Source organism: Lampetra fluviatilis, chromosome 3 (assembly GCF_964198595.1).
Source record: "Lampetra fluviatilis chromosome 3, kcLamFluv1.1, whole genome shotgun sequence".
NCBI classification, from domain to species: Eukaryota; Metazoa; Chordata; class Hyperoartia; order Petromyzontiformes; family Petromyzontidae; genus Lampetra; species Lampetra fluviatilis.
In genome coordinates this window covers 23,572,219-23,587,241 of record NC_136277.1, presented here as the reverse complement: position 1 = coordinate 23,587,241, position 15,023 = coordinate 23,572,219, and the positions used below count along the sequence as shown (strand labels likewise).

The window sequence follows — 15,023 nt, the reverse complement described above, 5'->3', positions numbered from 1 at the left end:
ATTATTTCAAGAGCCGCAATGCACGTGATAAATCAGCACGAAGCAGCGCTTCAAGAGCCACATGCGGCTTCGGAGCAGCGGGTTGCCGACCCCTGGTGTCATGCAGTCATTGCAGGAAAGAAAGAGCTTCAAGGTGTCAAGGTCTCAGGGGCTTCTGGAATTGTCGTGAAAGTGCCTCATGGTGTCTCATAGGTGCATGGAATGGATTCAGGGTTATATGGTATCTGGCATTATTGTCTTACAGTCTCGTGGTTCGGTGTCATGGTGTTGTGCGTGAAGGGGGCTCTCTCATCATCTCAAGGTATGTACGTTGAACTTCTTTCACACCGTACGTAGCCAACCATTTTAATCGGAGGTGGTGTCCTAGTGAAGTGATTGCAGGGTCTTATAATGTCATGGTGTCATATCTGCAAGGGTTTGCGCTGGTGCCGTGACCTCTAGTGTTCCCTCGCTGTCGCCATACCGCGGTCTCATAGTGTCACTGTCTCATAGTGTCACTGTGGCATCGTCTCGTGGCGTCACCCTGAGATGATCTCATGCAGTGGAATCACGTGTTGTGGTGCGACACTGCCGTGTGCCGTCGCTTTCCACGTTGCAGTGATCTCACACTCCTGTGACTTCAGGCATTGCAGTGTGACGCTGGTGTGCCGCTGGTGTGACGCTGGTGTTACACTGGTGTGGCGCTGGTGTGGCGCTGGTGTGCCGCTGGTGTGACGCTGGTGTGGCGCTGGTGTGCCGCTGGTGTGACGCTGGTGTGCCACTGGTGTGACGCTGGTGTGGCGCTGGTGTGCCGCTGGTGTGACGCTGGTGTGACGCTGGTGTGTGACGCTGGTGTGCCGCTGGTGTGCCGCTGGTGTGCCGCTGGTGTGACGCTGGTGTGACGCTGGTGTGACGCTGGTATGACGCTGGTGTGTGACGCTGGTGTGCCGCTGGTGTGACGCTAGTGTGACGTTGGTGTGACGCTGGTGTGACGCTGGTATGACGCTGGTGTGCGACGCTGCCGTGTAGCACCTTGAGCCGCGCGTTCTCGTCGAGGAGGCCGAGCACGCGCGTCTCCAGCACGAGGTCGTTGAGTCTCCGCTTCTCGCGCGACCGCTTGGCCGCCTCGTTGTTCTTCCTGCGCTTGTCCCAGTACGACGCGTCCTTCTTCTCCGACGGGGTGAACTCGCGCTTGCGCCGCCCAGAGCCGGACCCTCCTGATGAATTCTGGGTGCCCGAGGGGGTGCGGATGGGGGAACGACACGGGTTTTCAGTTAACCCACGACACAAAATGTAGGTTTTGTACGTTTTACATAAATCTATTTCCAAATGTTTATACCAATTGTGCTTTTGGCAACGGGCCCCGAGATGAATAATTATTTTTATTCTCTCGCAGAATAGTGCAACACTTGTGTGTTAGAGGACAGCCAAAGGTTATGATCCTGGGCTCCCACCCTTCAGCAACCCACCCTGACCAACACGGGTCAATTACGGTGAAATAACCCCCATGGTCAACACAGCTTTGGGAGGCCTTCATTCAGCAATGGAATGACAATTCACCGTAAATTATCACCTTTGAATGATTAACTTATCCAACACCGTTAATTGATGTGCAGATGACGGAGGTCACCCTAGCATGGGTACGTTCAGTGAAAAGGTCCGGCCCAGGTGATCGGGCGCCGCTGCTGGTCTAGGAACCAAGTTCATGCCGCGGTGACCTGGGAGCTGAACAGAGGTCGCAAACGGGTTTTGATTCCTTACCCGTACCCGTACCCGGCCGCACCAGGGTCGCAAATGGGTACCCGTACCCGGACGGGTACGGGTAGCCGTTCCCTACCCGTACCCGTACCCTACCCGAAATGAGTGACAAACGGCTACTCACCAGTGACTCACGGCCTACCCGTACCCGGCCGCACCAGGGTCGCAAACGGCTACGCGTACCTGTACCCAGCCGGGTACGGGTAGCCGGGTATCGGGTAGGGTATGGGTATCGGGTACCCAGTTGCGACCTCTGGAGCTGAATCATCGTTAGGGCTGAGGCAGGTAAGCGTCTCACGCCACGCCGAACAGAAACTACGACCAGGGGGGCCCCTACCTGGGACCCGGCGGCTTGATCCGCCATCCTGTTTCCGCGTGCGGCCGGAAAGTGCGACGGCTGTTGCTGCATTGGGGAGCCGTCGCTACGAGAAGAAGTGGAGTCACGTGACCCCCCGCAGGTCGTAGAGTCAAGGGGCGGCTCTGGGCAAGAAGCCATCATAGCCTCGCTTGGTTTTCTCGTGTTGTTGTACTCCTCTCCCTCCTCCTCCTCCTCTTCAGACTTCTCCCTGAGCTGGTGTCGAGGTTGTAAGCGGGGATAGGTTCAGGTGAGACTGAGACCGTTTGGCTCGGTAAACGGTTTCACGTCTCTCCCACTGTCACCTGTTCACGCACACGTGGGGGACACGGGATTTATATAACAACGATCGATACGCAACAAAAGCAAAGCATCGTGTAAATCACAGCATACTTTGCCTATGAAGATGACATCACCATTCTTGAACATATATTTTATCTGAACGCATCATGAATTGGGTTTCAGCCATTACATCTCAATTTGCTATGCTATGAAACAAAGTGTGGAGAAGTTTATACAGATGTACACATGGGAAACAATTTGCGGATGGAATTGTTGTTTAGTTGCAGATTGTAAATGCATCGTTATTGAGGCAGGTTCTAAGTTTGAAACGCTGTGGGAGTTGGTACAATTTGCTAATCATTTATTTCGCCGAGTACATTTCAAACGTAGTAGAAAGTCGAAAATCCAAACCCACTTGCCATTTGCGGCTCATTCGGATCAGTCAGTGGTCGACAATCAAAATAACAAGAAGAGACATTTTTTTCGAATTCGGTACAAAACTCGGCATTTCAAGAGCCGCAATCCATATGGAAACATACATACATATATTACATTACGAAGTAGTCCGTAAAGAGGCACAGATTGCCGACCCTTGGGATGTGTGAACGGTGCGCGGTGCGGAGGTTTGCTAAGGCACGTGACTCTAGCGCCCCCCTCTGGCTAACCTCGCAGTATCCCTCCCTCCCTGCCACCCACCCACCCCCGCAATCTGGTGGCCACTCGAGAAAAGGGAGCTTATTTCAGAACATTTTTTACAGACAGTTGACGTGAGGATTTCTCACGCTGCACTGTGTTTCCCAGCTTAGTCATTCCCTCTTTTATGAGATTCTTACTCAAGATCAGTGATACACAACTTTTCCGGGCCACCGGGCCCACTGGCAACCCCACAAATAAAACTTTTCACGGACCATTATGAACCAATAACACATATTTTGTTCCATAAATGTCAAACTACCATATTTTAAAAAGCACCATAAATTATTTAAAAAATCCATCAGCAGATTCAGTCAATGTCCAGCTGTGTCGAGTCATGAATGAAATAGAAAGTACGTAACTGTGTCATGGGCAGTCGAGAACATGACGTGCCAAAATAATGAGTAATGCCCGCAAGAGCTCTGTGGATCACTTCCCACGGCCTCTTGGACCACAAACCACACAGGTTGGGAACCACCGCTCCGGCTCTGCGCGGAAGTGCGTAGACGCGAGGAGTTCCCAACATTGATCTGGTTTTTGACGAGGTGGGTTTCGGCAATGTTAAGGCCCAGGCTTTGTGCACCTTTGTCACTGGTATCAGTAGGAAGTTGGAATGTGGAAGTAGCAGAGAACATTGTGTACTTTGCGCCTCCGATTAGCAACGGCTGGCTACCTACGGTGCGAAACAAGTTCAACATACATACGTGATGTGCAACATTCTGTGCTCAAATACTGTGCGGTGTTCAAGAGACGTATTGTGTTAGCAGGGCAGGTGTTTGATGGGCTTCCAAACACCAATTTTGAATAGTGGCGGAGTGCTCATATTTGCTGTTCTTTATGAAATTTGTAATGTCTTTGAAATGGAGGTGGTTAGGACATTACAATGGCAGATGGGCAATAAACAAACAATGGAATGGAGGCCGATGGAGAGAAGGCAGATGGACTAAATTAGATGGTGTGATGAAGTTAGAGACGATGCGGAGAGTGCACCGGACGAAAGTGGCAAGAGACCATGAAGAGTGGACGACACTTTTGGAGGCCTTTGCCCAGCCGTGGTGGGACGCTGAACGGCCAAGTTCGCGAGAAAGCCAGCTTGCATGGATGTACAGTCACGGTTGAACCTCGCCAAACGCGGCTCGCCCAGAAGCTTCCAGCCATTGAAACGCAGGGTGCTTAGCAGGCGACACTCAGAATTCCATGGCAGGACTGGGTAAGCAAATTTGAAGCTAATAATAGAAGCTGGCCAGTAAGTGCCTTAGATGTAATCAGGAAGAGGCGATTGTAATGGTTGGCGCTCGTGTGGCATTGGAGTGGCACTCACAAGGCTGGTGACCAAGGATTAGAGCCAAAGCCAGATGGCAGAGCACAAATTGGGCGTTAGGGTGTCGGGAGACGTAACAGCTGCAGGATCTGGGCAGAAGGAAGGAAGCGATGGCGGTGTGTTATGACATTACTGGCGTTGGCTGTGATGGCGTCTTGCCGTTGATATGTGCAGTGTATACCGTATGCGTGCTCGTGTTAAAATAGGACCTAGAGCGTGACTAATTCTGTACATCTACGAGAGAGACCGTGATTGCTGTTACTGTCTTGGAGTCATGCCCAGAGACAAGAGAGAGTTGCTAGAGGGAGTGAGGGGAGAGCGAGGGGAGGGAGAGACAGTATGTGTGTGTTGAGAGATTTAGAGGGGTGGAGGGAGGAATTATTGGGAAAATGTACAGCAGTCCATTATGTCGGGTGGGGCAGTGGTTAGCGCACTGTTATTTACCCGGAATCCTGAGTTAAATCCCTGATATCACTCGCTGTGGCTCACATCAGTGGTGAGTAACATGAGTGGTCAGTGCGGGGTGAGGAGGGAGGGGGGCGTCACCAATCTGCGTTGACTACCGTGGTGAAGTATGGTCAAACAACGCACGTGACCAACACGTGGTGAAGTATGGTCAAACAACGCACGTGACCAACACGTGGTGAAGTATGGTCAAACAACGCACGTGACCAACACGTGGTGAAGTATGGTCAAACAACGCACGTGACCAACACGTGGTGAAGTATGGTCAAACAACGCACGTGACCAACACGGTGTGGGAAGGCCTCTTCGTCCACCAACCGAGGGGATATCACGACGGATTTGTTCCAGCAGCGGATAGATCATGGCCTACGACGACGATGATGAAGAGAAAGAGTGAGAGGAGGAGGGGGAGATATTGAGACAGCTGGGAGGGAGGGCGAGGGAGGGAACGAGGCAGGATGCAGACAGTATTCATAGACGACGAGATGAGCGAGAGTGCAGGGAGCGCATGTGCGAGTGAGACGCTGTGCGAGTGAGACACTGTGCGAGGGAGGGGCGAGGGAGGGAGAGGGGTGGGGGGTGAGAGACGGGAGTGAGTGTGAGATGAGGGGGGTGAGGGAGAGATGAGGGGGACGAGTGTGAGATGAGGGGGGTGAGGGAGAGATGAGGGGGGTGAGGGAGAGATGAGGGAGATGAGGGGGGTGAGTGTGATAGTGCGCGAGTTAGAGACGGAGTGTGGCAGTGGGACACCGAGGGAGAGTGAACGGGAGGGTGTGGGGATGAAGGGTGGGGTAGGGAGTGCGAGAGAGGGAGGGGGGTGTGTGGGATTGCGAGGGGCACGGTGCTGGAGGGGGGGCGAGAGGGAGGGGGGTGTGTGGGATTGCGAGGGGCACGGTGCTGGAGGGAGAACGAGCACGAGAGGGCTGAGTCTGTTTAGCGTGGGAGTGAGAGACGGAGTGTGGCAATGGGAGAGGAGAGTGTGGGATTGAGAAGGGGGAGGCTGGTGGGTGAGCCCGGGGGGGGGGGGTGATGGGGACGGGCGAGTGGGAATGTGGGCGGTGAGAGGCGGGGGGGGAGCAACGGGGGGGGGTGATGTGGGGGGTGAGAATGTGGGCGGTGAGAGGAGGGGGGGGGGGCAACGGGGGGGTTGGGGGGAGTTACTGGGTTCGTTGCTGCTGGACCTGAGCCCAGTGAACTGGGTCAGTGGGGCTCGTGACGCGTCACACGGGGCCTGTGACGACACGGGGCCTGTGACGACACGGGGCCGCGTGTTGACGCGCTGCTGCTGCGTGTGTTTGTCGCAGGGGGGGGGGGGTCTGGCTTACACGTCCGATATGAGACTTACGTCCTTAATAATAGAGGTTTGTTTTTGGGTTAGATGGCGTAAATGTTTACGCGAAATCCGAAATGAGACTTACGGCTGAGCCAACCTGGAGGTGGCACGGTGTTCGATAATCGCTGGCATCCCGTATCGAAGCAACTCACGGCCAGATTACTGAGAATACACCGCGCACACGATATGGAATATTGTTACATACGCATTGTGTTGTTGTATTGCATATATAATTATGGTGCGATTATACAGCTAAAAGTATAATATTTCGGTGCAGTATAACTCACTGATAATTGTCATATAGCGATTGAGTTTCTTCCATTACATATGTTATTTAAAAGATTGTTGCAGAGGAATGTTTACATTTGCATTATTACACAATTATATCGGACTAAAACATAAATCTACGTCTTCCTTTTCAACACGCGTGGGGCGGGGAGAATTTCCACATTCGTGTGACGGAGCCCAGAATTTCCATACCACAAACACTTGATTTCACAACCTTGTAATAATTGTATCGACCTCCAGTACACAATAGTAACCATCCTAATGAGCCGACTCGGCAGTAACATTTACCTATTACGTACGTGTGATACAGATATTAGTGTAGAGATTATTCTTCTTGGTTCTTTCGGTAAAGTCACGTAGAATGGAAATAATAAAATAATAAAAAGAAAACATAAAATAATTCCCATGTGAGAATTATTTTAATATGTTTTATTTACGTAGAATGGAAATAATAAAATAATAAAAAGAAAACATAATAAAATAATTCTCACATGAGAATGGAAATAATAAAATAATAATAATAAAACATCATAAAATAATTCTCATGTGAGAATTATTTTATTATGTTTTATTCTCACATGGGAATGGAAATAATAAAATAATAACATTTAAGCATAATAAAATAATTCTCATGTTTTATTTTTATTATTTTATTATTTCCATTCTACGTGACTTTACCGAAAGAACCAAGAAGATGAATCCCTGCAGTCACGAAAGCTTTAAATCGAAATTTAGTGTAGAGATTATTACCCGGCTGAGGGAATGAAGCAATAGCGTTAGTAGCCATTATCCTGTTGGGCCCATGACTTCATTGGTATTCATTATTATTATAATACAGAAAGCATTAAAAAAACATCTCATGATAGGGACATTATATTTGAGTTGTGTTCATAAAAGCGATCCCGTGCAGGGTTACTCTCGAATTCGTAAACGACGATCAGCACTGAGCGGTGTGAAATCTCGTGATGTTCCACAAGGGCTAGAAAGCTGAGATTCAGCACAATGTAAACCAATGTTTTCAATTTGATGACGGTGCAGAGATTGTTGATTGGTATCACTCAGGACAGAGTCAGTCAAAAGTTCTGCATTGTATAAACTTAAATATATACACCGCCACAAAACCGTCCATTGATCAATGTACCCGTTCAAAATACTATTGTTGAATTTAAACATTTCAAGATCAATCGTCGCTATTAACCTCGAATATATTTAAAACATTGATTATAAAAGCAATATGGGCGTTCATATAATTAGTAAAATGTTCTACAATCAAAGTCACGTGACAATCTGTGATTGAGTAGCTGCGGTGCACTGTCGACTCAGGGGCTAGTCGAGTTAAGATTCCCGACCACGGCTAACATCAGTGTTGAGTAGTATCTGAACCCTGCCTTGGACCTCCCTCCTTGACCATCCCCTACTGAGACCAGTCTGGTGAAGTATGGTCAAAAAACCACCCATGGGGAGGATTTGAGTCTCGCCCCACATTTCGATGAAACACGGAGGGCCTCGGACACAAGGATGCTATTATGCTCTTACAAGTCAAGTAAACATATATTACTCTGTAGTAAGTAATATTACTCCGTGTGTTGACGCCACTAGGTCACCATGGCCTGTGTGGGGTTGGTGCCAACACACCTCGTCATCGCTTCCTTCCCTCTGCCAGACGCAGCCACCATTTGCAGAGTAAACAATGTGCAATACTGCGTTGGCAGTGGTTGCACAGGCCCAAATAGCACATGCGTCAAAAATAAAGTTGTTAACCTCTTCCAAATGCCTGGCTGCGTGCAAGATTAGGTGAACGTACCCTCCAGACAGAGCGTCTAACAATATAAAAGGTAATCATTGCAAGTTTCCTTTGCACCCATTTGTACGCGTGAAAGGAATTGCTCCGTCTCATTTGTGCAGTTTTCCTCACTCCATGAGCACAGTGATTTTCATTTAATTAATTCAAATTCCAGTCCTGGATTAAGCCAACTATCTCTTTGAGCTGATAATGAGCATCGGTAATCTTCTTGGTTCTTTCGGTAAAGTCACGTAGAAGGGAAATAATCAAATAATAAAAATAAAACATAATAAAATACAATTCTCACGACGTTTCGGCCACAACGCTGCTTGCGTTGTGGCCGAAACGTCGTGAGAATTGTATTTGATTATGTTTTATTTTTAGTTTTTTAATAAGTTTTATTTTTATTATCTTATTATGTTTTATTTATATTATTTTATGTTTTATTTTTATTATTTTATTATTTCCCTTCTACGTGACTTTACCGAAAGAACCAAGAAGATGAATCCCTGCAGTCACGAAAGCTTCAAATCGAAAGCATCAGTAATGTGAATTCACCATGCTGGTCAGTGCCGAGGACAAGATGAGAGTTCACTCAGTACCGATGCTAACCATGGAGAGGGAATCGAACTCAGGTGGCAGGGTTCATAGCATAGTACGCTAACCCCTGCCACCCTCATGCCCACCACCAAGACATGTTTAATATACACGTTGACTTCTCATTAAAAGTGATTTATCTGCCCAGGAAAATCCTGAAGACCACGACAAAATGTGCAGTGTTTAGGACAATCGCTGCCAACGACAGTTGCTGCGCCGGCTTCACCCACGACAAAAAATGTAAACGATTACCAAAATCTGGAACAAATCTGCCCACTGCACCAACATTGGGCAACAGGGCTGGCAACTTACCCTCAGAGAGCAGACAAAGGTTACAGAATTTCCCAAGGTTGTGTGCCCTCTAGACCAATCACCACTCCACCCAAATGCACTTTTCAGTAAACTCAATTTTCTATGGCTGGTTATAACTCTATGCCATTGCCCTACCAAGGTAATGGCAGTAAATGTTTTGCCGGTTGTGAATACCCCAAGTGCATTGGAGTCATGTGACTCGTTTTGAAGAGTCTGCTGCGTTGGAATGTTTGGCAAAGTCTTTGTTGAGGGTTTTTTTCCTTCTATTTTGTGGGCAAGAAAACAAGTGGTTAGGGAAACCTCATGCAAACGAGGGGATAATCCTTAGAACGCACGGCACACAGGCCTGGAACCCATCTTGCCGTGCCGCGATGTAATGGCCGTCTCGCAGGCCATTGCGTTCGGGGGTCCTCACGGCGCAGGGTGATCACTGCGTGATCCACCAACCCCTGCCCTCCACAGTTGCGTACGATGGAATACGATTCGTATGTACACGAGTTATTCAATTAGGATTTTTATTAAACAAATTCATGTAATTGTTTGCATAACACCAACATAACATGTGTCACTGCAAGCACAGAGAGCACACGACTGAGTTGCAAAGTTGGGATTTCAGATACTCAACCCCCCAGTGGGATGATATGACATCATCATATTGCTCGAAGGTATATAAAAAGAAATAAGCACCATCTTGCCTCCACTCGCAAGAGAGTGCAATTTCCACTTCTGTTGACCAACCCCTTTAAAGAGAACGTAACATATGTGACATCAGGTGATAGAAATAATGATGATCATGGGAGGTTTGGGATCACAGTGAAAAGTCACACCCCATAAATTAAATGTCAAGGCCGGCTCACAACACAAGGGACAGCTACCATCAGCTGGAGTTTCACCTAGGGTCGAAAAATGCCAAAATAGAAAACCTGTCAAGTTAGGGGTGCAATTTAAATGCAAGTTGTTGATGTTGTTGGGTCTAAGAACAGTTTCAGAGACGCAGATTTTCACTGTCTGGAGAAACCGGATTAAACTCGTGCAGGGATGGGCCCAGGTCGTGTTCAGATCTGGAAATTCCATTATCGCTAAATATGTCTTTGCCGTTGCATGTGTGTCGCAACTATGTGGGTGTGTCCATTGTATTTGTGCATATTCTTTAAGTCAAAGAGTCTCCCCGGCCGAGCGAGCGTTGGATAGCACTCTGGTTCAGATATCACACACCAATGAATGTTGGGCCGTGGCTGAGAATCGAACATAGCTAGCCAGGTTTATAGTGCAGTGTGCTAATCACCGTGCCACAACTCCACCTCGATCGAGTTAATTACGAGTAAAATATCACATCTCAGCAATCTGCCATCACCCCCTTCATTAATCACCTTTCACATACTATTAATGCCTTAATTCATGCTGGAAAAGCCTCACTAAGTCTTAAGACCCTCTGGAGGATTCTGCAAGGTAATGTTTGGACATTTCCCATTTCGTCATCTCCATATGGGGGTAACCACAGTACCCGGACAAAAACAAAACATCCAATGCATTAGAAGGGATAACATACGCAAGCATCCACACTGATATAATCAAGAATCTATTGCTGTACCACTCTCTCATGTCCACGTTGCAGCCAGCCACCCCTTGCACTATCAACCCATTACCCCGTAACCACCTTCTGTCCTCACCACTCACCGCTCACATCCTCACCCCTCGAAAATCTGCCGCACCTCCGATTAGCACGGCTGGCTACGCACGGTGGGAGAGAAGTTCTACATATATACACGTACCACCACTCCCTCCCACTCTTATCCTCACCATTACCATTTAACCCCTCACCACCCCACGTGGTCCCACCAGTCCGACCGTGTCCCTCCTCTCTCCTCACCGCCTCCCCCCAACCCCCTCCCATCCTCACCCTTCCCATCCTCACCCTTCCCATGCTCACCCCTCCCATCCTCACCCCTCCCATCCTCACCCTTCCCATCCTCACCCTTCCCATCCTCACCCCTCCCATCCTCACCCTTCCCATCCTCACCCTTCCCATCCTCACCCCTCCCATCCTCACCCTTCCCATCCTCACCCTTCCCATCCTCACCCTTCCCATCCTCACCCTTCCCATCCTCACCCTTCCCATCCTCACCCCTCCCATCCTCACCCTTCCCATCCTCACCCCTCCCATCCTCACCCTTCCCATCCTCACCCTTCCCATCCTCACCCTTCCCATCCTCACCCTTCCCATACTCACCCTTCCCATCCTCACCCTTCCCATCCTCGCCCTTCCCATCCTCGCCCTTCCCATCCTCGCCCTTCCCATCCTCACCCTTCCCATCCTCACCCTTCCCATCCTCACCCCTCCCATCCTCACTCTTCCCATCCTCACCCCTCCCATCCTCACCCTTCCCATCCTCACCCTTCCCATCCTCGCCCCTCCCATCCTCACCCTTCCCATCCTCACCCTTCCCATCCTCACCCTTCCCATCCTCACTCCATCACCGCCAGGGATCCCGCCCGTCTCATTGTTTCAGACGCTCACCCGTCCCCTCCTCCCTCCCCCACGTGCTCCCCCCCCCCCCCGCGCTGTGCCCCCCCCCCAACTCCTCACTCCCTCCCAGCTTCTCCCCCCTGCGCCCTACATTTCGCAAGGCGGGTTCACCGGGTTCATGCAAATGAGCACACGGGCACGTGCGAGGGAGTGTACATGGGTGGGAGTGTGTGGTGGAGTGCCTGCGTGTGTGGGGGTTATAGCTTTTTGAGAGTGTGTGGTGGAGTGTCTGTGTGTGTGTGGAGGTTACATACATATCCTCACCATTCCGTCAAAAACAACCCCCTACCTCCTCGTTTGTGCCGGACGGCAACGCTGTGGTGGGCAGTGCCGTGGGGGGAGGGCCAACTTAGATTGGCCATTCCCCTCATGGCAATTGTAACCACCACAGCGGCCAAATGGGGGCTCTGAACGGGAGCGAGTGGCTGGTAACCCCTCCACCTTCAATTAATTACCACCAAACCACGATTAAAAAATTTAATTAAGCTTGTGCCGGAGGCCCCGGGGGGACAGGCGTCTATGACGTCTCCTGGCCAAACCCCATTTGGTGGAGCCAGGAGACTGAATCCTTACCCTCGGGGCTCCTCCAGAAACAACAAAAACCCAACACAGGTGGCGACGTGGAATGTTCGAACGCTCACTGGGGAGGAGAGACTGCCACTCCTCTGTCGGGAGCTGGACCGGTACCGCCTAGATCTCTGTGGTATTCAGGAGGTCCGGTGGACCGGCTCTGGCTCCTGCCTCTAATCGGGGCAGGAGACTGCCAAACAACAGGGAGTGGCTCTTCTTCTGACCAAAAGAATGGAGGGGGCGTGGGAGCGTGGCGGAGAGGTGTGGGAAGCTGTAAGCCCCAGGCTACTTTGGGCTCGCCTTCCCATCAACCAGAGGCGAGGAGTGGTGGTCGTGGTTGCTTATACCCCCACCGAAGACGAACATCCGTGGAGGGATGCAGGCAAGGCCGATGAGTCAGATGCCTTCTACGACTTCCTGTCACAGGTGCAAGCTAAAGTGGCCCCTCGGGATAGAGTCATCTTGTTGGGTGACTTCAATGCCTGAGTTGGTCATGATGCTGCCACTTGGTCTGGAGTGATTGGAAGGCATGGGCCAGATCAGCTCAATAACAACGGCAGGAGGCTGCTCGATTTTTGTGCAGCCTATGGGCTTGTAATTACCAACACGCTGTTCCGGCATCGGCGCATCCACACAACATCATGGATGCATGCCGGGTCCAAGCAAGAACATCTTCTGGACTACATAGTGACAAAACAGCGGATGCGGGCCCATGTCCTTGACACCAGGACCTACCGTGGAGCTGATCTACCCACTGACCATCGACTTGTCATCTGTAAGATGCGCCTGCCATTCTTCCACTCCGGTGGTGGGTGTACACCCAGGACCCCATTCAAACCCATAGTGGTATGGTCTCAGCTAGCTGATAAAAGTTGCGAGAATTTCATCATCGCTTGCGGCTGGGGTTGGCATCGTCCCCCACTCATCCTGATGTCGAGGGGAAATGGGTGAGGTTTAGGATTGTAGCTCATGCGGCTGCAATGGCTGCTTTGGGTACACGGTCCAGACTCCCCCAGAGACCCTGGCTCACAGAGGAGATGTTCAGGCTGGCTGAGAAAAAGTGACAAGCCCACTCTCACCATCTGCAGTATCCCACATCAGAAAATGAGGCTTACCGCAGCCTTCGCTCGGAGATTCAGAGAGCCATGAGGCGCTGCAAGGATGGGTGGTGGTCACGGGTTGCTGGGGAGATGGAGTCTGCCTCAATTGCCCGCGATCACAAGTTGCTCTTTAACTCCATGAAAAAAGTAACCTGCAGTGCCACACCTATTACCATCATTTGGAGAAAGAACGGTGATCCAATATCCGACTCCCAGGACCAGGTTTGCAGATTTGGTGAAAACATCGTGGGACAAAATATTGGAAAAAGAAGTCACCCAAATGAGGTGCCATCTGTTGAGGAAGTACTGAAGGCGATCTGGAGTCTGAGACCAGGAAAGGCACCGGGCAAAGATGATCTCCCAAGTTAAATGCTGAGGGAGGGTGGCGTTTGTGCACAGACTACCCTACATGACATCATAACAACAGTCTGGACCACTGGACGGGTTCCACAGGATTGGAAGGATGCCCTGGTCCCCCTCTTTAAGAAAGGGGACCGCACAGACTGTAACAACTACAGGGGCATCTCACCCCTCAGTGTGCCGGGAAAGGTCATTGCAAGGATTATTCAACATCGCCTTGCTAGGCATGCTGAGGAGAGGCTTGTGGAGCCCAAATGCGGTTTCAGGAAAGAGCGGTCCTGCACAGATGCCATATTTTCTGTCCGTCTGCTACAGCAGAGGTGTAGGGAATGCCAACAAGACCTACATCTCTGCTTTATTGACCTGGTCAAGGCTTATGATACCATCAGTAGGCCTGGGCTCCGGGTTGTTCTTCGTGCTTTCGGAGTCCCTGACCCTCTGCTCATGATCATTAAGGACCTTCATGATGGTGAGCGGGCCCGGGTAAAACTACGTGGCCGGGAGTCAGAGCCATTCCCTGTTCACCTTGGGTGCGACAGGGATGTCCTCTGGCTCCCACATTATTTAACATCTATTTCGACCACATAGTTCGTGAAGCCTTCAATAGCTGTACCAGAATAATTTCCATCAGGTACAGATACAATGGGAGGCTGATCAATGCCCAGGTGCGGTCTCAACCATGTTATGTATGCCGACGATCTGGTAATTGCTGCTCACTCAGAGGAGGAGTTGGAGGCGCTGTTGCTGAACCTGGAGCTTGCCACTAAGAGGTGGGGCCTTACCATCAACCCCACCAAAACTAAGCACCTGCCTGGGTATTTTGTATCATGGACACTCCACCCCCACAACTCCCAATTGGTGATAGGGCAGTTGTGGAAAGAGTGGAGAGTTTCCCATAACGGGGCAGTGTGCTCATGACCAGCTTCGATTTGACAGCAGAGGTCTCACTCCGAATCAGTCTAGCGGCATTATCTTTTCATCGGTTGCGTAACGCTGTGTGGAAGCTACCTGGTCTGTCACTCCGCACGAAGCTTCAGGTCTTCTTGGCCACAGTCATTCCCTCCCTTCTCTACGCTTGCGAAACGTGGACCCCCCTAATGGAACATCTTCGCCGGTTTGAAACATTTAGGCTGGCCTGCCTACGATCCATCCTGGGTTTAACCAGGCTGGCTTGTGTGAGGAGCTCACAATTCCTTAAAGATCTGGACAAAGTCTAATCGGTGAGCTCCTCCAGCAGGCAAGACTGCATTGGCTGGGTCATGTAGCCCGCATGCCCAGCCACCGCATGCCTAAACCGCTT

At 50.3% G+C, this 15,023-nt stretch overlaps 1 protein-coding gene across 1 annotated transcript in view; it reads right to left on the bottom strand.

Moving 5' to 3' along the window:
- Nucleotides 1-15,023, bottom strand: part of LOC144955127 (uncharacterized) — a 38,642-nt gene that overhangs the window by 4,225 nt on the left and 19,394 nt on the right. Inside the window, 2 exon segments of the mRNA XM_078885459.1 lie at nt 1,012-1,206; nt 2,075-2,397. Of these exon segments, the coding sequence (XP_078741585.1) occupies nt 1,012-1,206; nt 2,075-2,101 (222 nt within the window). The 5' untranslated portion in view covers nt 2,102-2,397.